The 23,947-nt window shown below is 46.7% G+C and overlaps 2 protein-coding genes across 8 annotated transcripts in view; one reads left to right on the top strand and one right to left on the bottom strand.

Moving 5' to 3' along the window:
- The window catches only part of ANAPC10 (anaphase promoting complex subunit 10), a 66,215-nt gene extending 44,513 nt beyond the window's left edge, over positions 1-21,702 (top strand). For 4 of the 7 annotated variants that reach the window (XM_032955222.2, XM_032955220.2, XM_076067494.1 and 1 more), the window contains exon 5: positions 670-2,258. In XM_032955222.2, the coding sequence (XP_032811113.1) occupies positions 670-900 (231 nt within the window). In that variant the 3' untranslated portion in view covers positions 901-2,258. Of the gene's footprint in view, positions 1-669; positions 2,259-21,504 lie in introns of those variants that run through there. The other 3 variants (XM_076067495.1, XM_032955226.2, XM_032955223.2) reach the window with 3 other exon arrangements.
- LOC116942851 (transforming growth factor-beta-induced protein ig-h3) overlaps positions 14,947-23,947 on the bottom strand; it is a 35,362-nt gene continuing 26,361 nt past the window's right edge. Inside the window, exons 15-16 of the mRNA XM_032955227.2 lie at positions 22,586-22,677; positions 14,947-18,196 (exon numbers count right to left, since the gene is read on the bottom strand). Coding sequence (XP_032811118.1) covers positions 18,179-18,196; positions 22,586-22,677 — 110 coding nt within the window. The 3' untranslated portion in view covers positions 14,947-18,178. The remainder of the gene's footprint in view (positions 18,197-22,585; positions 22,678-23,947) is intronic.

Below are 23,947 nucleotides of genomic sequence, written 5' to 3'. Positions count from 1 at the left end.
CCTGTACACGTGTGTGTGTGTGTACACCCGTGAAGATGTGGCGTGTGAGTTCGTGCGACCTGGCTGCAGTTACTGGCCTTGTCCATGGTTGGTGATACTCGGTGTTTTAACCTGTTATGTTTCCCCGCTTGGTTTATTCAGCCGTAAATGAGTGCCTGGTGCAATGTGTGAACGTCAGCACCCTGGGAAATGAAGGTAGCTGCACACAGTCCTGGCCAAACCTCCCTCCTGCATATAGCGTCTGGCCTTCGTAGTTGCATGCTAACTTCCTCCTCAGTCGACGACGCTAATCGTGGGTAATTTTGTCTCCGTTTGTTGCAAATGTGTTGTGAATATCTAAACCGGTCCTGAACCTCCCGACAGTTCGACTCGACCATGTACTTCGCCCTAAATGGTCCTGTGTGTGTAAGCATCGTCACCGGGAAGACGGAGGCAACGGGCTTGGTGCTAGCCACACCACTTACTCGTGCACCGTGCCAGCCTTAAATAGGCGCTCGCTAACAGCACCTGCCCCCACAGACTGTTACATCACACGATGAGGGCAGCACCGCGTGGGCAGTGGCGGCCGCAGTTAACGTAAAACGGTTCAGGAACAACTTTGCGTCCCGTCGTTTCGTTCAAGGCCATAACGGAGAATCTTTCTCTTCTGCGCGTGCGTGCGGAAAGCAGCAGCTGGAGCTTGTGGAGCCCAGCGGCTGGGTGCATATCCCGCTGACGGACGCTGACGGCAAGCCCCTGCGCACCTTCATGATCCAGATGGCAGTGCTGGCGAACCACCAGAACGGGCGCGACACGCACATGCGGCAGATCCGCGTCTACACGCCCGTGGAGGAGAGCACCGTGGGCAACCTGCCGCGCCTCTCCACCGTCGGGTGCCTCGTGTACAGCACCGTCCGCTGAGGGGCAGCGCGAGAGCGCGGCGCGGTTCTCTCGGTGACGCGCCGTTACGAAGCCACTCAATCCCCAACGGTCTTCGCAAAACCGCGTGTCACGACCCTTCGCGGTGGTTTTAACGCCCCCCCCATTCCCCTCCGCCTGCCCCTGTCCACCTTGGCATGATGAGAGTCCAGTTATTCTAGCCCTGCAGGCGCACGTCTTACAGGCCTGGTGAAATTTAAACTTTGCCATAGATGAAAGCTGTAGATGGGTCAAGAATGCTGTGATCGTGATGAGGCTGTAAATGTCGCAGGCTGCCCTACTTTAAAGCAGGACCATTTCCAAAAACGTTAGCCTGCGAAATAGTATTCATATCTGTTACTCTGTAGGTTTTCCGAAGCTGTGCTGTATACATCTCTCCGATGTGTTTTCTGGTTCTACCATGTTATGTTCAACACGGTGTCTGACGTTACTCTCCACATTTCCTAAAGAAGCTCAGCGGGTGGAGTGAAATGTCAGATGTCATGCCGAACAACACGCGGTACGACCCGAAAGCACGTTGGCGATCTGTTTATTTCCATTGCACGGCAGAGTTGGTGATGATGGTAGCGAGGCCTTTTTATCGTCCGTTTCTACACCCGTTGGCAATGCAATCGTGAAAGTTTCATTCGAAACTTGAAGCTCGTACAAAGCCACTGGAGTTTGCTTGCTGCCACAAATATACGGTCACTATCCTGGCTGCTTGCCCAGCTCTCTACGTGATTAATGTAATCACAACTCCTCGTGGGCCTTATGCTTATTTTTTGTTTGGTATAGAATCAAATCTCTCCCGGACAGAATGGCCAAGTCTGGTTGCGATGACAGATTTTCAATTTGGAAGCCACACGTTGCGCGATTAGTTTTTATTTTGCCGAGCGCCAATTAAATGACCTTTGTGTAAAGGCCAAGTGTCATTGTCTCGCCACAGCTGTGTTCATTGGCGTTCCGTTCGCTTCCATATACTCGGCAAGGATACGGTGCACTCTCATGTTGTATATCAGCCACTATCAGTGTAGAACAAACAACGAGACCACAAAACTGGTTGAATCAAATTAACTCTCATCATCGTCTTATTTTCAAAATTGAAATCGTCACGTTCACACTCGCACAATACACACGTGTGCACGTTCACACAGCCTTCATATGTGTTCTCCTTCACGGGCTCACTGAAACAACTTGGCAAAACATCAGCTGCAAACAATTGCCCCTTTAATTGTCTACACTTTCCAAACCTTTCAAAGGCTAGCATGAATCACGTGTATGACATAATAAGCATACTTAAGTTTCCTCTTCAGGGAAATGAATGCTGCCATAGAGATAAATAAATATTTGTCGGCAATTTGTCCTGTGTCCGCTGAACTGCGGTATTGAATGCATGTATGTACGTTGAACTTCTTTCGCACCGTACGTAGCCAACCATGCTAATCGTCGGTGCGGGGGAAGGACAACAATCGGCAGTTCTGTTGCTACTGGAAAATGTGACCATCCAAGAAAATGTGATTTAAGAATTCTGGGAGAGGGAGCACACATGGAGGGCACTGGCTCTCACAATTGATTCATGCTGCATATGTAATGTTCTTGTATGCGGTGAATTATTATTCATCGTGAGAGGGGAGCTGTTTACTTTGTGCTGGCATGATACGCATTGTTTACAGGGAAGCTCATTTCTCCGCTTGCACCGGAAGCCTTGTTTACGAATTCGTGTCTCAGGAGGGCTTCTGACCAGACCAGAGATTGTGTCGAGCGGATTCGGCCCTTAGCCAGGAAACTATGACTTAACGCCCGCTCAGTATCTTCATGAAAGGACACTATGCTAAGACTGAGTTTTGTTTTTTCCCATTGTAGGTTAATGATTCCAGACCGGCTGTATATATACTCGTCAGGCTTATTGTTGGCCATCTCCATTTCCTTGCGTCTCTGTCCAATTGTAAAAATGTTCATGGTTTCAAAATAACGGCTTTGCAATATAGGTTGGCAAGGGACAAGATGCTCACATATCATGAATCGGCTAATCATACTCGCCATGGGACATGGAGTTGGGGAAAGCCTTGAAATATACCAGCATATGACCGATTAACTTATGTTTCTTCTTGGCAAAGCAGGCAGCTGGAAAGGGTACCCAGCGAATTATCCGTTGCGGTCCAAAGGGTCGGAGTGCCAGTGGTGTGTGGACTCTGGGGACTGAGTGAAATGAGTGTTCACACAAGTATTGTGGTTAATGCAGACATGATTCCTTGTAAAAGGTTTCATTTTGGTGTTTTAACGTCTTAACACCTGTTTTGTTGCCAGAAAAAAAGGGGAAAACCTATTCTCATATCTCAGGGTCTCCCTTGACGAACAGATTTTGGGGGGAGGTTCCACACAAATAACGGTCCAAATAAAAGCCCCTTATGGATGGTTCAGAAATATAAAAATCGGAGAACCTCGCCCGGACAAGGTATACCCCCCTTCCCCTGGAGCCAGACCTGAGGGTGGTGTTCGCCAGCAAGCGCCTTGTGGTCGGGTGACACATGTAACCTGGTCGGGTCCAGCCCGAAATGGTTACTTTGGGCCCACCATCCGCAGGATGAAGGGTGAGGGGCGGGTGCGTTGCCAGTATGGCAGGGAGAGTGATGGTCTCAGACGGACTGGAGCTTGGAAATGGACACTAGCTATTAGGACATGGAATGTTACATCACTGGGGGGGGGGTTGGAGCCGGAGCTGGTGGAGGAGGTGGAAAGGTATTGACTAGACATTGTCAGCCTCACCTCCACACACAGCATTGTCACTGGACGCGACCCTCACCAGGACAAGTGGATTGAGAAATTAATGAACGAACCTAATATGCTAACATAAACATTGCATTCTTGAAACTATATATATTTTTCTTCTTTGGTTCTTTTGGTAAAGTCACGTAGAATGAGAATAAAATAATAAATTGATAAAATAAAATTACACAATAATATTCTCACGACGTTTCGGCCACAACACAAGCGGCCTTCATCAGGTGAAGGGACGAGACTGTCTGGTAGGACAGCGCTGGAGTGAAAGAGCCACGTTCAGATCACGACCTTTAAGCTGTGTGAGAGGAAACAAAGCGCCTTGACAAAGGAATTAGCATATAATTTAGCATTGAAATGGCTGAGTGATTAGCTTGTGACTGGTCACAGAAATAGCTATGTTAAAAGTTAAAGCATACACATCTACAGAGGCACCCCTTGATAAAGGAATTAGCATAGAATTTAGCATTGAAATAGCTAAGTTAAAGCATACACATCCGCAGAGGCACCCCTTGACAAAGGAATTAGCATAGAATTTAGCATTGAAATAGTTGAGTGATTAGCTTGTAACTGGTCACAGAAATAGCTACGTTAAAGTCAGAGCATACACATTCACCGAGGCACTTAGTACAAGTCAAACAGGAGAATTTGGCATTGAAATAACTAGGCGAATTTAGCATTGAAATAACTGAGTGATTAGCTAGTGACTGGTCACAGAAATGACTATGTTGAAGTCAAGGCCTACACATCTGAGCTATTCACAGTACTATATAGTGAACCAATAAAAAACTAAAATATAAATGACCTTAATGTTATCAATAAACTCTATATTCTCCAATCAGCTAAGCTACCAACAATAAGTCGTTATATATTACAATGCTATATGGCGAAAAAATGGGTGGATTCTTACCCTCAACTTTAGCTACGGGCCCCGTTCAGACGTACGAGTTCATCCATGGTCGGAACAGAGGGGGGGGAGAGAGACAGCTACGAGGCGCTATTATACTCTATGTTGTAAACCATACCATTAACCGTGGTGTGAGAGGTATTAAGAGTCAATGCTGGCGAAAGAGCTGCGGTCTGAAGGTCATCGTAAAAATACAATTAATTAAGAACAGAAATGGTTTAAAACATCTTTCCAATGATTACTAAGCCAGAATCCATCTTCTCGGTTGAAATTGTCTCTGTGCTTGTATATGTGAATGGCCTCATGAACGAATCTCTCATGGTAGCCGGTTGGTTTGCAAAGAACCTCCGTCTTGGAGAAGTCAATGTCATGTGAGCCCACTGAATTATAACAGTGATCTGCCACGGCAGAGGAGTTCGTCCTACCGTGTTTCAAGTCTGCTTTATGTTCGCGGATGCGGTCCGAGATATGTCGTTTGGTTTCTCCAATGTAGCTACTACCACAGAGGCACTTTAGTTTGTAAACACCCGGGTACTGTATGTCTGGAACAGCATCTTTTACAGATGGAACTAAATCACGGATTTTATGTACTGTGTTGAATCGGACCTGGATCTTGTGTTTATTCAGGATTTTGGAGATCTTTTTAGTGACCCCTGCAATGTAGGGTAAGGTGATGGTTTTGAGTGGCTCCACAAGAGGATCCTTCTTCATGATTGGAGTGATGGCTTTGCGGATTGTGTAGTCGGAGTAACCATTAGCCCTGAGAGCCTGGTGTACGTGCTTGAGTTCACTGGTAATGTGTTTCTGGTCGGAAATGCATTGGGCTCTATGGTATAGAGTCTTGATGAGGGAGTTCTTCTGGGATGGATGGTGGTGGGAATCTGGTTTCAAGTAAGCATCTGTATGGGTAGCTTTCCTGTAGACAGAGTGGCTCATTGAACCATCATGTCTCCTTTTGATTAAGACATCCAAAAAGGGTAGTTTGCCATCTTTTTCGACCTCCATGGTAAATCTGATGGCTGGGTGTATGGAATTGATGTGGTTGCAGAATTGGTCTAGAGCAGGCTGGCCATGTGGCCAGATGACAAAGGTGTCATCAACGTACCTCTTCCATAAGGTCGGGCGTAGAGTGGCAGTCTGGATGGCGTCAGTTTCAAATTTTTCCATGAATATGTTGGCTACAACCGGAGATAGGGGGAGCCCATTGGGGTGCCCTCAGTTTGTTTGTAGAAAGTTCCATTCCAGGTGAAGTATGTGTTGGTTAAGCAATGTCTCACCAGGGGGGGTACATCAGTATGCAGACCTTGATGAACCAGGTCTTCAATGATAGCGATGGTGTCAGGTACCGGGACTTTGGTGAACAAGGACACCACATCAAAACTGACAAGCAGGTTGTCTGGGGACAGGGAAATGCCTTTGATTGTCGATACCAGGTGAGTAGAATTTAGTACCGCAGAGGTGGTTTTTCCAGTGAAAGGTCGCAGTATATCAGCAAGAAAACGTTCCAGTTTGTAGGTGGGGGAGTTGATAGTAGAGACGATGGGACGAAGGGGTGTATCTTCTTTGTGTATCTTTGGAAGGCCATATAATCTTGGTGGTCTGGCAGCAGAGGGTTTCAACGAGAACTGTTTGATCTCATCAATTAATGCTGTTGAATCAGAGATGATTTTGTTCGTTTTGGTGACCAGGCTGTTGGTGGGATCTCTTTTTTATTATTGTATACCTGCCATCGTTGAGTAGTTCTTGAATTTTGTTGTTATATTCTGTTTTGTCCATGATGACAGTGGCATTGCCCTTGTCGGCTGAGAGGACGACAATATCATCCCTCTTTTTTAATTGAGATAATTCAAAACGTTCGTCTTTGCTGATGTTGCTGGGTGGCAACTTAGCGTTTTTGAGGGTTGCAGCGATTTCAGACCAGTTACAAGCTAATCACTCAGCTTTTGCAATGCTAAATTCTATGCTAATTCCTTTGTCAAGGGGTGCCTCTGCGGATGTGTATGCTTTAACTTTTAACATAGCTATTTCTGTGACCAGTCACAAGCTAATCACTCAGCCATTTCAATGCTAAATTATATGCTAATTCCTTTGTCAAGGCGCTTTGTTTCCTCTCACACAGCTTAAAGGTCGTGATCTGAACGTGGCTCTTTCACTCCAGCGCTGTCCTACCAGACAGTCTCGTCCCTTCACCTGATGAAGGCCGCTTGTGTTGTGGCCGAAACGTCGTGAGAATATTATTGTGTTATTTTATTTTATCAATTTATTATTTTATTCTCATTCTACGTGACTTTACCGAAAGAACCAAAGAAGATGAATCATTGCAGTCACGAAAGCTTTAAATCGAAATATATATTTTGTCAATAAATGTTTTTCAATCTCATTTTGTGCGTCAGTGCCCACCATGTAGGTCACGGTATTCCTGATGGAGTGGTAGCTGCCATCTGCAGACTGCAGACTCGGAATCAATCGACTAATGTGTATTTGTTACTCGGAAAGTCACTTGTTTAGCCAATTTACCCAGCTGTGGTTTGCAAGGGAGATGCATGGTGCTGTCAGCAGAGGACAAGGACAACAACATCAAAGGGATGCGTACGGAAATGCGAGCACTCTTCCATTCCAGAGGCGCTGACCTGGATATCTGTGAAAAAGAGCTTTGTAGCTCATCGGACTCTTCCAGTATAAATATTCTGATTCTGACCTTGCCACCACCAACCATCACTTTTGTCTCTGCACAGGCCGTACAGACGGAGGGAACCACGCTTCAAAGCATCTTGGAAATTATTTGGTTTTGCAGGATTAAATTCTACGGTTTAACTCTGGCAGTCTATGCAGGCTAGTAATTTAATTCCCGGGGGTTTTCAACGTAGCCAAGTTTGTTTGAGTTTATCGTACAGGGCATCCCTTAATATACGGAACGGATACTTTCCTCGAGAATTGCACATAAAGCGAAAATCTATTTTTCGAACCCTATTTTCCCATTGTTTTATATTTTTATTGTTTCCCTTCTACGTAACTTTACCGAAAGAACCCAGAATATGAATCCCTGCAGTCACGGAAGCTTTAAATCAAAGATACATTATTTCATTGGAGATGCGTTCCTTACGGAACATTTTTCGACCCCAAGACGAAGAATAAAATCACGCTTAAGAATGCAGCAAGTGTTTTTTAAGCACATTTAATGGAATCTGTAATTTTATGATACAATATTAATTATATTCAAAAGTCGCGAAATAAAAAAATGACTGCACAGTAAGAAACTTGTGATTGCCGTTTGAGGAGGTAATTGTTTTTGCACTTTGGCTGTCGCTTGCGCTTAATGGCCTCTTTCCAACATCTTACAGTTACATTACTGAAGTAAGAACTTTTTGAAAAAGGGGTGAAATCCTGTACAGCAGCAGGCGTTATTAACACCGAAGCAGAACGAGCCCAAGCGTGAGGCGATGGCACGAGAAAGCGCAGGAACCCAGTATTGTGCAAAACCGTTTGAAATTCAGAAAAATACCTAATTAAGGTATTCAAAATTCCGTAAATGCAAATGTAATGCTACGTGTCGAATTCGTTCCCCAATTTATAAGTAACGTTATAGAATGATTCCGTATATATTGAGTTAAGGCGAGTTGACATGTCACGAGGGATTGGTGTCTTTGCCGTATATTGACGTCGCCGATGAAGACGGGCGGGCGATGTCTTTGTGGGACTGCGATATGTCGAACGTGACCTCGAAGCAAAGTTCTTCACCTGCCTCGACTTCTCCCACAACATCGACTGCTGCTAGGCCTGTCAGAATTTGCTGAAGCTGGAGAGAAAGGAGGGCACGGATGAATTTTGCCTCGCAACACTCTTCCCTGCGTGCTCCATTGGCAAACGGTGACGACGGCGGCGGTGGCGATGGTAAATCGCCATTGGTTACCTTGCTTCAAACCTCTCCTACAGGAATCCTGGGAATTATTGTCGGGGGCCCGAGTCGGAGCATCGCTCAGAGCGGTTCACTTGGCGGGGGCCTGGCAGCAGCAGCAGCAGCAGCATCGCCGACCACCCTGGCAGACAGTGGCTGCATCCTGACGGACGAATGAATGAACGGGTGGCTCGACTCGACAAAGCCTTTGACACCTCTGTCCAACGAATTCTTGTCCGAATGTGCACGAGGATGAAGACCCTCGCACACTTGCGCAACCGACGGCCCCTTTTTCTCAGTCCTGGGAGAAGAGAGGATGATGATGATGATGACGATGCTGCTCGCGCGTTACCTCCGACCCGCGTGAAGCACACGCCTGTTGGGTGCAAATATTCGCCAGCGCAGGTCACCGCTGAGAGCGCCGTTCTGGCGCCGAGAGGACCCGCTGGGCACTGCTTGCGCAGAGCGTCCGCCTCCGCGGCCGTTGCCACGCGGGGAGAAGACCCGCTGTTTGACAGCGAGACGCGCTGCATCTCGGCATCGGGAATTGTTTTGGCCGCTTTGTTGTGGGTGGTTGAGCGGAAGAGTTGTTTTATTTTTTTTTACCGCACCAGTGTGCAGGTGGCTGTGCTGTGGACCAGGAAGTGCTGTATGTCAAGACACACCCGCGCGTGTCTTTACAGGTGTACACATTTCCTAAATTGTGGATTCCGAATTCTACTTAGGAATTGGAACAATAATCGTCTGTATCCGCCTACTGTTTGCCTTGGATCTCCTTGGCATTGTTTTTGTATGCAAGCCATAAACTTGTTCCGTTTAGCACGCATACCTTTGTGTTCATGCTGCGTTGCGCCAAGGCACCCCAATCAACCTTTCTTTATGCAATTTAATTCCCACCAACCGCAGTCGTGCGTGGGTCACGAGGTGCGTTGTGTGGGTTTGCGTTTTTCAAACGAGCCCAAAGGCAATATATTCACAGCATGTGTGTATCTTGCATATGCTTAAATGAGCCCGTGTATTGAGACTTTGCTTATTTTGTTCTGTATGTTGAACTTTTTTCGCACCGTACGTAGCCAACCGTGCTTGTGCGGAGGTGCGGGCGACATGTGGGTTTTAAAATGTATATATTTCGCATCTGAGGAAACGGGCAAGACGCACGTGTAATGCCAGCCAGCGTTGTAATTGATGAAGCTGCCAATAAAAACATCGCAGACGACTTACCTCACGGCTATAATTTCTCAATAGTTTTTATTTATTTGAAAGGCTGTAAAATAATTTAAGCCCTTCGGCTGCCCTCTGTCACTCTTCGCTCGTATCTGGACGATCGGCGATTTGAGCTCAGTCGGCAATCTGACGGATGGATCTCCACAAGCGTGGATCTGCGCTCTGAATCTGCCATTGTACAACTCGCTCGCTTTCGTGAATATTCCATTGTACAACTCGCTCGCTTTCGTGAATCCAGTGAAAATGCATTCGAGTGATTTGGAGAAAGCCAGTGAAATCGATTATTTTCGCTAGGTTCCTCCAATAAAATATGGTGTCTGCTGTACAACTTAATTCATTTAATCCAACATTTTTATTTAAAGCTTTCGTGACTGCAGGGATTCATATCATTTAATGCAGTTGAAATGTGTTTTGATTAGTTATGGCATGTAAACGTCTTCAGTGTTTTAGCTAAAGTGGCATTATTCCACGTGTTATAGTTTTCGTGCTAAAATTAATAGTTGATTAACCCTTATCACCCAAATAATTAGTTCGTTCACGGAATAACATTTTTTCTTTCAATGAATCACCGATATCTCCAGTAGTATTTATGGAAAGCTGGGCATTTCTTTAGTGATGTGCCACATACGGGAATATCGGACATTTCTTTGAAAATAGCAAAGTTTGTGTTGACAGACATTTAAAAATGTACAGCCCTTTGCACAGCCACTGCTAGATGAAGGCCTTCCCACGCCACGTCTGTCACGGGGGTCCTTTGGCCATACCTCACCACGCCGGTCATTACAGGTCTAGTTCAGAATGCGAAAAAAGTTCCTGGTGCCGAATGAAACTCAGAATGAAAGAGCACCACGGTGGCGAGATGTCGTCTAGTTCGCCTGGTACGCAGGAGGTCGTGGGTTCGATCCTGACCCTGACGATGCCTGTTGTCTATTTGGAGTTGGCATGTTCTCCCAGTGGTCGCGTGGCTTTTTCTCCGGGTTCCTCCGGTTTTCACCTCAACGTTTACAAGCAGGCGTTCGGGGAGTAATTAGCACGTTAAATGCCTTTGGATTGCACTCTCAAACTCACAGGCCCTTTGGATTACAGCCGTTGGGTTGCACTCCCTCGTCGAGGAGGCCGCTCTTATCCTTTTCTACAGTTACATGCTAATCTCTCACATTAACATCATGCTAATCTCTCACATTAACATGCTAAACTCTCACATTAACATAGCCACTTCCGTGCTCTCGTCGAGGAGGCCGCTCTCCTATTTTACAGTTACATGCTAAATTCTCACATTAACATCCCTAGCCCCGGCCACTTCTTTATGACCCTTGAGCTACACCAATTTCAAATATTTTAAAACAGTCTGCCTTCGGCAGGAGTCCGTGCTTTCCCACCTGATGACGGCCGCTTGTGTTGCGCCCGAAACGTCGTGATTTATTTTATTTTATACCTACGTGACTTTACCGAAAGAACCAAAGAGTATGCGTTTGGAGTGTTTGGCTGCGACGATAAATTCCCACGTGTGTTGATAGAAGCCACTTCGATGAGCTATCATGTGTGGCCAGGTCGCCTCTAAAAACGAGCTCATTGGCTTTTACCTGGTAAATAAAATAGTTATAATTTATAGTTATAGTTCTAAATTCGGCTTGTTAGATACATTCCGGGTTCATAGTGCAGTACACGAACCACCGCACCACCGCTCCAACACTTAATTGTAACGCTGTTTTTTGCAAGTGTGTAGTGATTCGTCGATTTCACAATACTTGCCTCGAATTGTGCGTGCATGAATATGTCCTTTACGTTTCATGAAAATGATATGCACATGTTCTACTTGGGCGAATGGTTGAAAAAGACGAAAGAAATATGACAGAACGAACGAGGCAGCCAATGGCAAATGTAAAAACAAGGTTCACAAAGGATCGAGTTGCGATCTGAATCCTGCCAATTCATGAAAGCGCGAGGGACGGTTGGCTGGGAGCTGAATCTATACATGCCCTGTATATTGCGCAAAGAATATAACTTGGGTCTGTCATATTTTTGCTGTGTATGTCAACTCCCGTTGGCAGGAGCTCCAAGTGGGAAAATCCACTCCACGTGGGCCACACATGTCCGCTTTGAAACATTACGCCCGTGTCGATCAAAATGGGCTTCAGAAGCAAACAAGCTAAGCCACTGGTTGTCGGAGCACCAAGCCATGGGATTCCTTCCCACAGAACATCAGATGCTCTTTATCAAATGCACAGTTCTTTGCTGGGGTCGTCAAGTGCCGTTTCAAGGACAGGGGGCCTTAGAAATCTCCCGTGACCTTTCCCCCTCCATCCTCCCCACCTCTGCTCCCCAGTCGCCCTCCCGAAAATAAATAACGAAACATAAATAAATAAAAAATCTAATAAATTGTAATCTTAAGTGACAGTTCCTCCACGAATGCGTTTCTAAAGGGGGTATTGTATTTCTTTCCGTGTGCAAATTGTGATTTTTGTGGATGTTACAATTTCCACTTGCTTAACGCACTGCCACAGCCGGACATTTATTCAACGTGTCGTCGTTTTGTACCCAGCTAATGTGTTGTTTTGTTTAAGTGTAACTTTGCGTTGGGGGAAAAAGGAACCCGAACATGACAACACGGTCACGCAAGTCAAGTTGCATTGTGAGGTCGCACTCGTTATGCACAAAGTGCTGGCCGCGAGTGAACCACAGCCCCTTGCTGATCTCGTCAAGGAGCACAAACCACCACCTGAACTCCGGTGGTCATCCTCGCAGCGGCGGCTTTTGGCTGCAAGCCATCGAACCAAGACGCTGGTCACCGCATCGCGGCGCTTTTTAGACGCGCTCCTGCGGCCGTCTGGAACGCTCTTCCTTCCGATATTAGGAAGCCGCTGGAACTGCGCACTTTTAAACCTTCTAGACTGAAAACTCATTTATTTAAAACTGCATTTTTGTATTTAGTTTGTTGTCCTTCCCCCGCACCTCCGGTTAGCACGGCTGGCTACGTACGGTGTGAAAGAAGTTCAGCAATGCATACAAGTCACGTATTTTTTCTCCCCCCCCCCCCCCCCACTGCCCCCGGTTAATTCTCTGTCGCACACAGTTGGTACCTTTGTGTAAAAAAAACAAAACTCGACATGTGGGAGCTCTAGCGATGACGTACGCGGGACGAAGCGGCAGATTCGTCACGGTTGGTTGGATGCGTGCACCTCCGATTAGCACGGTTGGCTACGTACGGTGCGAAAGAAGTTCAACGTTCATAGGTGCGTGCTCGCCGCACGGCTCTCTGCGTGCAGCGTGCGGCACACTGACAGCCGTTGTCCCGAGCGTGATTGACAGCCCGAGTGTGACCAATTCCAGGGACGACTGGAGGGGGTGGTGGGCGAGGGTGACAAAAGACTTCCACTGTTGTCAACAGGGGGGGGGGTCAGGGGGAGGGGGGGGTTGCCCTTTGTTCTTTTGACCTCTTGAGCCATCATTTAAAAAAAAAAGAGACCTAATTAAACCTCGCAGACCTTCGGCACCCGAGAGCATTCACACGTCCATCACCATTTTTTGGCAGTCGCTGTGCGGGGGGACGGTTGTGAACGTCGCTTTTGCTTGGCTTTCTTTTTTCAGATGCGTTAACATTCGCACCTCTTTGATACATTGGTGAAGACACTGGGTAGATTTCCTGCAGCCGTGCCGCTCCTAGATTTCTGGCTTTCTGAGGCTCGGCCATTTACGCCGAACCCTGATAATGCTTTGAGGTGCCTTCGTCTGACTCTGCATCAGTGCAACAGTTGACATCGCATTGCGTGCGCACGTGTGTATATTCACGTGCGCACGTGTGTATTCACGCGCGGGGGGTGACTCCGTGTCTGTATTCTTGCACGCGTGTTGGATCCGAAGAGGTAAAAAAACAACGCAAAGGTGCAGCCCTGCAAGTGCCAGCTCGCGCCACGGCTGCGGGAAGGTCCTCTGCTGGAAGGGCCTCCGTATGCGGCTCACTCTTCCACACTGGTCAGACCATTTTATATAAATATCACGAGTGCTCTTTAACTTTACCTTCAAGAAACTTGCACATTGATTAGAAGTATGCCACGAATACAAATGAAAGCACAATAATAATAATTCTATCTGAAGGACATCGTGATGTCTTGCATGGCATATAACTTATGAATATTTGGCTACGCAAAAGCAGCGTGGGTCAGCGTGCGTCGCCATTTAAGGATCTGATTCAGTGTTGCAAATTCCAACATTATTTTTGGCAGAGGTCAGCAAATCCATCGGAACAATCACTGTTGATTTTCCACAGAGTGGTACGTATGCCTTTTGGCGTCCTCTGGTCTAACACCGTTTGAGACGAGGCTCAAAAGAAAGCTGTCTCTGGTGTGGTTTAATTAGTTTCATGGGCAATGCATTTATTATCAGAATGTTTTTTGTTTGCATTCTGACCACAAGCATTGTGGTTAATGCAGACATGATTCCTCGTAAAAGGTTTCAGTTTGGTGTTTTAACATCTTAACACAGCTGTTTTGTTGCCAGAAAAAAGGGGAAAAACCATTTATCATGGTACGTATTTTATCGACCCCGGAGATGAAGACAGGCTGATGCAATCTCCCTCCCTCCTGTCCAACATGCATTTTTGAGCCGCCGCCCACGTGCTATTTCCACAGCGCTGTCCAGATGGGTTTCGTGGCCATCGTTTGGTTTTATAAATGAACAGAAAAGCCAAGGGACCGGTATTGGTAGTGGTGTCCAAGTACACTTTTTTTTTTAAAAAGAGAAACACTCCCCACATTTATCATTGAGACTGCCTTACAACAGGAAAATATGTCAAAAGGCTGATGTAATATTCCGTGACAGAAAGGGCAGGAAGATGCATGACTTCCCTAGGGTTTGTTTGATACTCATGGGCAAATAATAGTCAACTGCTCGCGTGTCAATTCAAAAACCGTTAATTTGGCAACAATCTAAAAAAATGCCACTTTTTCTCCAGACCAGTGGTGGTGTGATATTTAACTGTATACCAGTCACTCCCTCTCTCTCTGCCCTCCCCGGCTCTCTCCGAAGATGGGCCCAGATACGTCAGCCCCACTCTACGATTTCTCTCATTCACAATGCAGTGACGGCGATACACGTGGTGATCAATGTGTGTGTGTGTGTTTGGTGTCGCAGTTCAGCGAACGCACAGCGCTCTGCCGCGGTGTTTGTTAGAAATTGTGCTTGACGACAGTGGAATGCGCGTGAATGCAACGGACGCGCGTCGGCTAAAGACGATCGCAAGCACGGAGTCGATAAAAACACTTTTATTGAGTAGCTTTGGCGACGTCAGCAATCAAATCGACGTCCAGAATTTGCGCCCACGTGGTGATGCATGCAGTAAAAAAAAAACACGTTCAAGTCGACTGCACACACGGATGGTCTACGGGAATCCGATATGTCATCAAGCGGACACTATTATACATTTTTATTCGTAAAGGAAAAAAAAATATATCTTAATATTACAAATGCTGGGGTGGCCGACTGATTCATTGCTTGGGTGATGTCTTTTCACATCGTGCCCTCGTCGGGATAAATCTAAACAAGTGGGCAACTGCGGCTCATGTATCACCCCCACGGGAAGCGTGGAACATTCTTAAATAAACACTGCTCACATGCAGTGAGACGTGCGAATGCACCGCCGCTGGTATGTTCAATTTGGAATGTTCCACTCTAACAAGGAGGTGATGGGGGGAATTTAACCCAAGGATAAGCCCAGGCGTTGATCTCAAGGTACGCCAAGGATGGGTTATGTGGTGTCAGCTTATCAATGAATGAAAACATACATTGTCCCTTAAAATGAGGGATGGTATTTCCTCTACATTGATTCGTGGTAAATGCACAGCCGCTGAAGTTTAGAATTGCCGTGATGACGTTCGGGAGAGAATGAAGGTAAAAATAAAACTGTACAAAAATACAGTGGCTTTCGATGATTAATTCTGAGTGGGTTTACACTTTGAGGCAGATTCAAATGTGCGGCATTAATATTTGCAACGTAAATAATACAAGAAGAAAAAAAAAGTTGGCAGTATGATATTCAAAACAAATAATAATGATAAGGAAAAAAAAACGTCATACATTCTACAACACATTACAAACGACTATATGTGTTTATCTGACATACAGCGGAACCTGTTCAATAAGCTAACACGAGAAAAAATGGTAAAGACACCCATCCTGTGATGATAGCAGAGAGATATCACGTGCAGATTGCTTTAAAATGGTTTGGATAGAGCTCAGTTTTTTGGGACAGCATGGCTCCCAATCATGAGGTTGATGATTTAAATCCTGATCAAGGTCAGCTCAGCGCCAGCACCGTCATCATCATTCGTCGTCATCTCTCTGGGGCCAGTAAATTAGCACCATTTGGTGAGGCTACTATCCACAGGTTGGGGGGATGAACAGTGGTTGTATGAAGGGGGGTGGGGCGACTAGTGGCCTCCATAGGAATGTGGAATTTCCACCACCGGTCCAAAGGAGAGAATCACCACCCAGTGTCCGTCAGAACAGAAACTCTGACTTCATTTATTTGAAAACGTGTAGCCTTACTGTGGCTGTGTGGTTGGAAGTCTTGTTTGCCGCAGCAACAACGCGCAGCTTTAATTTAATTGTAGTTTCAAGCATTAACCTGCGGTAACCCTAACTGACATTTGACTTTCCCTGGTGCCCTCGCCTCTCCCAATGGGTTGCCAATAACCTGCGGTGACCCTAACTGACATTTGACCTTCCCTGGTGACCTCGCCCCCCACCCCCAATGGGTTGCCAACAACGCCCAACCGATTGGCTTCTCAGATGCGTTTTCCGGCGGTGCTCTCGCGTCGTTTTGGCAACAATGTCCGACGTCTCGCCCCACGCGATGGGTGCGTTTTTGAGGAGCCAAATGTGAAGCAGCTCAAGCTCTTCCTCAACACGCAGCCACTCGGCAAAAAACAAAAAAACGAAAAAACCCTTCCAGAGGAGCAGGAAGAGTACCGGCCACTGTTGTTTTCTTCTTGTTGCTGTTGTTGTTGCGAGGAGGTATTTAACATTCTGAAATCCCGTTTTCCGAAAACGCCCCCGGCTTGGAAAAAAGCGGCATAAGTGGGGCGTCGCTCACGTCTGCTGTGACGCAAGGGAGTGCCCTTTGAAGCTTTGCGCTTCCACAGAAAAATGACATTAAGTGTCGTGCGATTGCTCCCGATGTTTTTCCTCGCAGGCTCACTTCCCCGTCGGGAGGTATTTTTTTTTCTTCCAGCGAGCCTATCGTCAAGAGCCGCGTGGAGCCATCAGCGGCAGAGGAGGCCGTGAGCTCACTCCATAAGCTTGGGCACGCAACCTCTCAACAGCATCATTACCTGACTGCGAATGTTCAACAAAGCTCCAATTAAGGTCATATCGCCAACAAAATATATATTTTTTCATCCATCTATTTCGAAAAAATAAAATATCTTCATAACTTGTGGATAATTATTGCAGCTGTAACAATTGCCTACATGTTAATATCGTATCGATTAAATAAGCAATATATTTTATTACATGTAGATAAGAGGATAAATAAAATACAAACTCAACAGACTATACGTGAATATAGTTGTTCAGCGGTTAGCAGACTGCACTATGAACCTGGTGGTCTTAGTGGATGACTAACATCACCAACACCGCAGTGACCATCGTGGTGAAGTATGGTCAAACAACCTCCGCGACCGGCACACCATGGGGAGGTCCTGATCCACCAGTGGATTGACAAGAGGCTGTGAGTTTAAGTTTAAATACGGCGTGTAATGATACAGAACAAAAGCGCTCCCACGGTAGAGCAAGTTTCTGATGCCATACATGTCTATTGGTTGCGGTGGAAATTCCACATTACCAAGATGGAAAACCAGTCTATCCATAGTAGCGCTCATTTTAATAGCCCCTAAGGTGACGATGAGCTGAGTTGACCTCAAAAACCAGACTGCGTATGTATACAGCTTTGTACACGCACACACTCGCACACGCTCGCGCACACTCGTACGTGCTTGTCCGTGGCAGTTGCTTGCATTGCGGTGTAGCGTGTCGCTTTTTCAAGTCTGCCGTGGCCTTCGCCTTTGTCGTTGAGGCGCGAGAGACGAGAAGGCCGGACAAGAGTACAGCGTTGTCGCGCGCTTGCCCTCATTGACTCTGGGGGGGGGGGGGGGGGCGTTGGGACCGTGTCCACAAAGCCACGGCGGAGTGCGTGACCGGCGGTGACCTCGTAAGCGGCACGCACCGCGCCGCGACTCCGTCCCCGATTAATTAATCAACGACTTCGAGCCGAGGGGCTGGGAGTCGTTTTTTTAAAAAAAAAAATCTCTTGAAGACAGGTTCCGCCGTACCAACTATTTCTCAATGAAAATCCGTGCATACAAAAAAAAAAACCTGAATATGGAATTAATGTGCTCAACTGTGGCCCTGGTAGTTCTTCTTCTGAGCACCCTCTTGTTTCTGTTCGTGTTTTCACCACGGCGTCCGCAGTCCGACCGTCCTCACATGCGCCTCGGTCTCTGCGGGGTGGGAGAAACGTCAGGGCATGGAGAAGCCAGTCGGTGTGTCCGCGCTTGCGCTCGTAACGGCGCGGTTTGCCAATCCACCGCTGGGCGAGGTGCCTCCCCACGCCGTGCGGGTCTAGGGGCGCGATTTGACCATGCTTCGCCGCGCCGGGCGGTTGAGGGTTTTGCTGAAGGCCGGGGAGTATAGATGCGGAAGCGTAGAAGTGCAGTGCAACAGTGCCCTTTGCTGCGCTGCTCTCTGCTGCTGCTGCTGCTGCTGCTGCAACAACGATGTTTTTTTTTTTAGGAGTTTGACAGAAACGTTTAGATGGATGGATTCCCGATAGCTCAGCCCTAAATGGTGACAAGCCTCGACCAGTTAATAACCAAGATCCCCCGTAACCCCAAGGCGCTACTGCTGATCTGAGCACCGGCTATGAATATCGCCGCGTAAAATTAACGCCGCTAAAGGCGCATCAAAATATAGTACCCTCCTAAATTTAACTGACATGCTCCTTGTGAACTGCTTCAGTGTACGAAAATAAACACGTCCCAAGTGCTTGGGTGAAGAGTGAGGGACGCTGTCGCTCCGTTTCGTGTTGTCAATGCGCTCCGTGTTTTTGCAAACCAACGCTGAGAGTGAGGGAAAACGCCGCAGAGGGATTCATATGAAACGATTGCTGTACGTGGATGTGTTGATATCGAGCACACACACACACACACATGGCTCTCGCTTCAACGCAAACACATACATCACTAAACATGAAATACAAGCCATTCAATGCACCAATGACGTAGGAATCACAAGCGATGGGATGCACGCATCGTGAGCCTAACAATGGATATTGATTAAGGAATCGATGTATCCTTAACACTCGGGGATTAATTTCAGCTGGATATGTCCGGGTCAGTTACCCAGAGGGTATACATGCACTCGACACTCCACATCCAGTAAACTGGCACACCTCCGATTAGCACGGTTGGCTACGTACGGTGTGAAAGAAATTCAACATACATATGCCGCATCAATTATGGCTGCGTCTACCAATCACGCGCCTACTCCTGCCCACAAGCGACCTGGAAAACGTTCAATGAGAAACGAATCCCCGGTTACACCCTAATTTTGACAGATGCTCGTATTCGGATGCTCATTTGACATCCCGGCTATCCATGCAATGTAGTGAAAGGGTAGAGCACGCACACACAGTCCCACACCAAAAACAAAAACCGCTAATGCAACAACAACCGCCGGTTCGCCGCTAAAGTGGCGGTAACGTCACCACGTCGCTTGTGCCAGGATAGGTGCACACTCCAGCATACGCAGTGGCTCAGCCGCAGCCGCGGTGTCGAAAACATGCAGAGGAGATATAACGACATCGTTCTGGCCCTTTTTGTTTTGTTTCTGGCCATATTAAATTGGTTTCGTATGTCAACAGGAATTCAACATACTGTAAGTTCCTATTGTTAAAAAAAAAAAAATTCTTTAAAGCAATTTTCCCGTGGAATCTGGAAGCTGCGGTCGGCGCATGAGAATCTTGTTCTTTGATGATCTTACTCCTCGTGAGGCCCACAGATTGATATCATCCCTCATCCCAAGTCACCCGCAAGTTTACACACGTTTAGCTTAAAATACCTCTGCACGATCATTATTAATAATAATAATGTATACGGATTGTCGCACTGCTTATTGTTGCTATCCGCAGCCATAACTACGCCATTACTGCCATAATTTTTTTTAAGCATGGCATTATTATTTTTCTTTGAATTTGAGCTTTTATTAAATGGCAGTGCTTCGATGCGTAATTATACCTCACCCACATAACTGTCAGATTGTCTCTCTCTCTCTCCGTAAACCTGAAGGCCAGTCACCATAAACGTCTGGTTCTTCACAGTGAAGGAGACAACTTGTTGCCGTGTTCCCCAGGTTATGACGGACTTCTCTCGCTATATTTTAGGCAACAGTTACAGTAGGTGCTGCGTTGTATAATCCAGTGCGTGTGCGCGCATGTGCTTGGCTCAGTGGTTAGTGCGCTACGCTACGAGCCCGGCGACCCGAGTTCGATTCCCGCTGACGACCAACACCAGTGACGATTATCTGATCCGGTTCCTGGGCCTCCCCTAAGTCGACTCAGCCTAAAATTTGTACTTCGTGCGGTGCGTGTTCATCACCACTGGGGAGACAAAGACGGCCAGGCGTGGTGCTGGCCACCCCACCCCATCGTGTGCCGTGCCGGCCTTTAAAGTTGCTACTCGCTAACAGCACTTGCGCCAACGGTCTGCTAAGGCTACACGGAGGATCATTGTTTTTGTGACCAGATTTATCTACCTTTATCGACCCGGGGCACACGTTTTGGGGTGCTTATCACCTTCCTGGGCATCTTAAAAGCCGGAGAACATGGTATGACCATATATATATTTACCGAACCTGTTAACGTGTTGCACCGTAGCTGTCATCATGATTCTCTTTCAGGGTGCCCCAGTTTGGTCCCGTGAGCCATTCGGTAGCCCTGCTGCATCTTAATGACCCAGAGCAAAACGTCGATGCCACACATGGGGAAGGAGCAACTCCCTTTAACCTTGCGAGTCGGCTTCCTCAGCCCTATTCATTCCCATCAAGCGGCGCGTAGCCTTCTCTTGAGCTTCGTGCGTAATTCCCCGCGATTACTCAAACTACGTAAGTGGAGCGTATTTACAGCAGGAAGACACTGCTGAGGAGCCTTCCAGACGAGGGAAATACGAACATTATCTTCGTGCACACGGGCTGGGGAGTAAGCTCCATGGTAAAAGACAAACACCTGATACACATTGAAGACAGTCACTGAAAATGTTTGGTTATTTTCTGCCAATCAATTTATGAAAAGGGTCCAAAGGAATCTCATTTAAACTTTCGGCTTCATATCCATGTTGAACTTCTTTCGCGCCGTACATGGCCAACCGTGCTAATCGGAGGTGCGGGAGAAGGACAACAAACTAAACACTGGAAGCAATTCTAGATAAATGAGTTTTCAATCAAGATTTTAAAGCGCACAGCTCCGGTGGCTTCCTAATATCGGAAGGAAGAGCGTTCCAGACGGCTCTAGAAGCACCCCTGAAAGCGGTGACCGTCCGGGTTAAAAGCACTCGTGTCAATTGTGAACCAACATATGACCCAACTATTAGACACAGCAGAACTTCTCCCAACGGCTGGTCACACAGTCCCAACTCTGGGCTCTCGGGTGACAGCCAGGTAGCTACGCTATGAACCTGGCTTGATGTCTGCATGCCCAGTTGGGGCGTTGGTATCAGTGCGTGTGTGGAAGTGAGATGGATTTTGGCATTTGCAGGAGGACTTCGAGGAACGGCGTGGAGAGAGGTCTGCTGCCAACCCCGGGCAGACAATGGATGATCGTTAATATGATGATGAATACACAACGGTTGATGCTTGTGATAATTGAGTCCTTCATCCAGCAATTGACAACACATGGCCGCTGCAGCTGATGGTTTAAATGAATTCAATAAAAAAACATACTTTTAAATGCAAACGTTTTCACGAATCTTTTTTTTACGAACGGTACAACACCAAATTTCCAAAAATATTCTAAACATTACGCATTTACACTTTCTAAATTGAAATCTCACAAGGACAATTTGTAGCTCTCCCACAAGCAAAAGAGTATTTCTTTGCTAGTAATCAATATATCTATATAAAAAAAGGCGTATAGGTAAAGGTGCAGCCCTGCAATTTCCTGCTCACGCCACTGCTGCCGGAAGGGCCTCCCACTGGAGTGAGCTCTTGAGGCGAGAGTGCTCGCACTTTACCCCACCGCACGCAACCTGCCAATTGACTAACTGCGGCGAACACATTTATGCTGCTGCTTCTGCGTGGACAGAGGCGGCGTGGGGTGGGATGGTTAAAGGAACTCGTGCCATTGTTTCAACTGCCGTGCCTGGGAGATCAAATCGAACCTCTGGACTACTCACGTCTTGATTGCAAGTCCAGTGGCCATCAAACTATCAACTCAAACTTTAAATTTTACCAGGTAAGGCCCCAACTGAGCTACATAGCTCTTTTTCAGAAGTGACCTGGCCATCACATGTGATAGCTTAACGGAGTTGCTTATTGCATGGAAATTTATAGCAGCCAAATTATCTAAATGCGCGTTGATTAAAAATGTGGAGGGAAAAACCGGAGGTCCCGGGCAAAAATCCACGCGACCGTGTGAAGAAAATTCAAACTCCACATATACAGCAGGCATCAGGGTCAGGATCGAACCCACCACCTACCTGTATACCAGGCGAGGTAGTTAACATCTCACCGCGGCAGCATCCCCCGTGTGTTTTGTCCATCCCTTGATGAAACTGTTGATGGATAATTGATTGAAACTACAGTAAACCACGTCCGATGGTGATCGACGAGCGTCTCACCAGAGTGTGTTTCCGTCCAGTTAAGCGCTGAAAGATCGCGAGCTGTTCGTCAGTCATGGGCCGGTCGTTCACCATGGCATTGGTCCATTGAGCTGCAACGACAACGCGGCGATACATTAACGCGTGGCCAAGAGGTGGATGTACCCCCCCCTCCGCCCCTGTCCGAGCCACATCCTGTTTACACATTCCACCTACTCGCCGGAAAACACCTCGCCCCCCCCCCTCCTCCCCAAGTTCCGCTTTCAACATTTTCACATCTTTAATTGTCCTCATTTAGATCAATTAACCGTGCCGGCCAGGCTTACATTGCTTAAACGCACGGCACTGGTTGAGTGTGTGTCGGCGCATCCGTCTGCGCTGTTGAATAGACGCATCGTGCGTGCGGCTGTACATGTATGAAAAAGCGAACCTCTTTGATGAAGCACTAATCTATACAAAGTGTTAAGAAATTAACGATTCATCGAATGAAATCAATTGTAATGGTCACGATACATGGAGTGAATCGCGATAATTTAATTATTTGCAATTTTACAATGTCGTTGTATGTAGTTCGTGTGACTCATGCAGTCACTGGAGGTTCTAATATTGCACCTAATTGTTAACCAAAGAATTCAGTCTGGAATGATCTGGTGACGCAGAATGATGCATTACTCCCTGCATTGCCATGGGTTTCTGTCCATCAAATATATAGGCATTTACATACACTGCAAACGTTTAAAAACTCAAAAATGTGTCTCCTGTATTGATTTGTACAAACGGATTCAGGCGCACCTTCGAACGCGATCAGAGTTCTGCAAACAAACGCAGGCCTCAGTGCACGGAAATAGCCCGTTCACAAAGACAAAGATCCCCCCGTGTAGCCTTAACAAACTGTTGGGCCAAGTGCTGTTGGCGAGCACCTATGTGTGCCATAAATTTACCCAGGACATTCAAAGTCCTATACAGTATTTTTGTTTATCAGTTCACAATAATAATAATATTTCGATTTAAAGCTTTCGTGACTGCAAGGATTCATCTTCTTTGGTTCTTTCGGTAAAGTCACATTCTACGTGACTTTACCGAAAGAAACAAAGAAAATAAAAATAATAATAATAATATAACACAATCCACAAACAACACATATGCATGCCGTTCTCCCCCTCTCCCGGTATTGTTATGGTGTGTACCTCAGAGGTGACAACCCGAGGCGAGTGTGCATGCATGTTGAACTTCTTTCGCACAGTACGTAGCCAACCGAGTTAATTGGAGGTGCGGGGGGAAGGACAACACACTGGACACACAACAAAAAGCAGTTGTAAAGAAATTAGTTTTTTTTCGATTTAAAGCTTTCGTGACTGCAAGGATTCATCTTCTTTGGTTCTT

The sequence above is a fragment of the Petromyzon marinus genome, chromosome 16, assembly GCF_048934315.1.
Source record: "Petromyzon marinus isolate PM22_M1 ecotype Great Lakes invasive population chromosome 16, UKy_Petmar_22M1.pri1.0, whole genome shotgun sequence".
Classification (NCBI taxonomy): Eukaryota; Metazoa; Chordata; class Hyperoartia; order Petromyzontiformes; family Petromyzontidae; genus Petromyzon; species Petromyzon marinus.
Note: the sequence above shows the minus strand (reverse complement) of the source record. Positions and strands in the feature narration are given on the sequence as shown.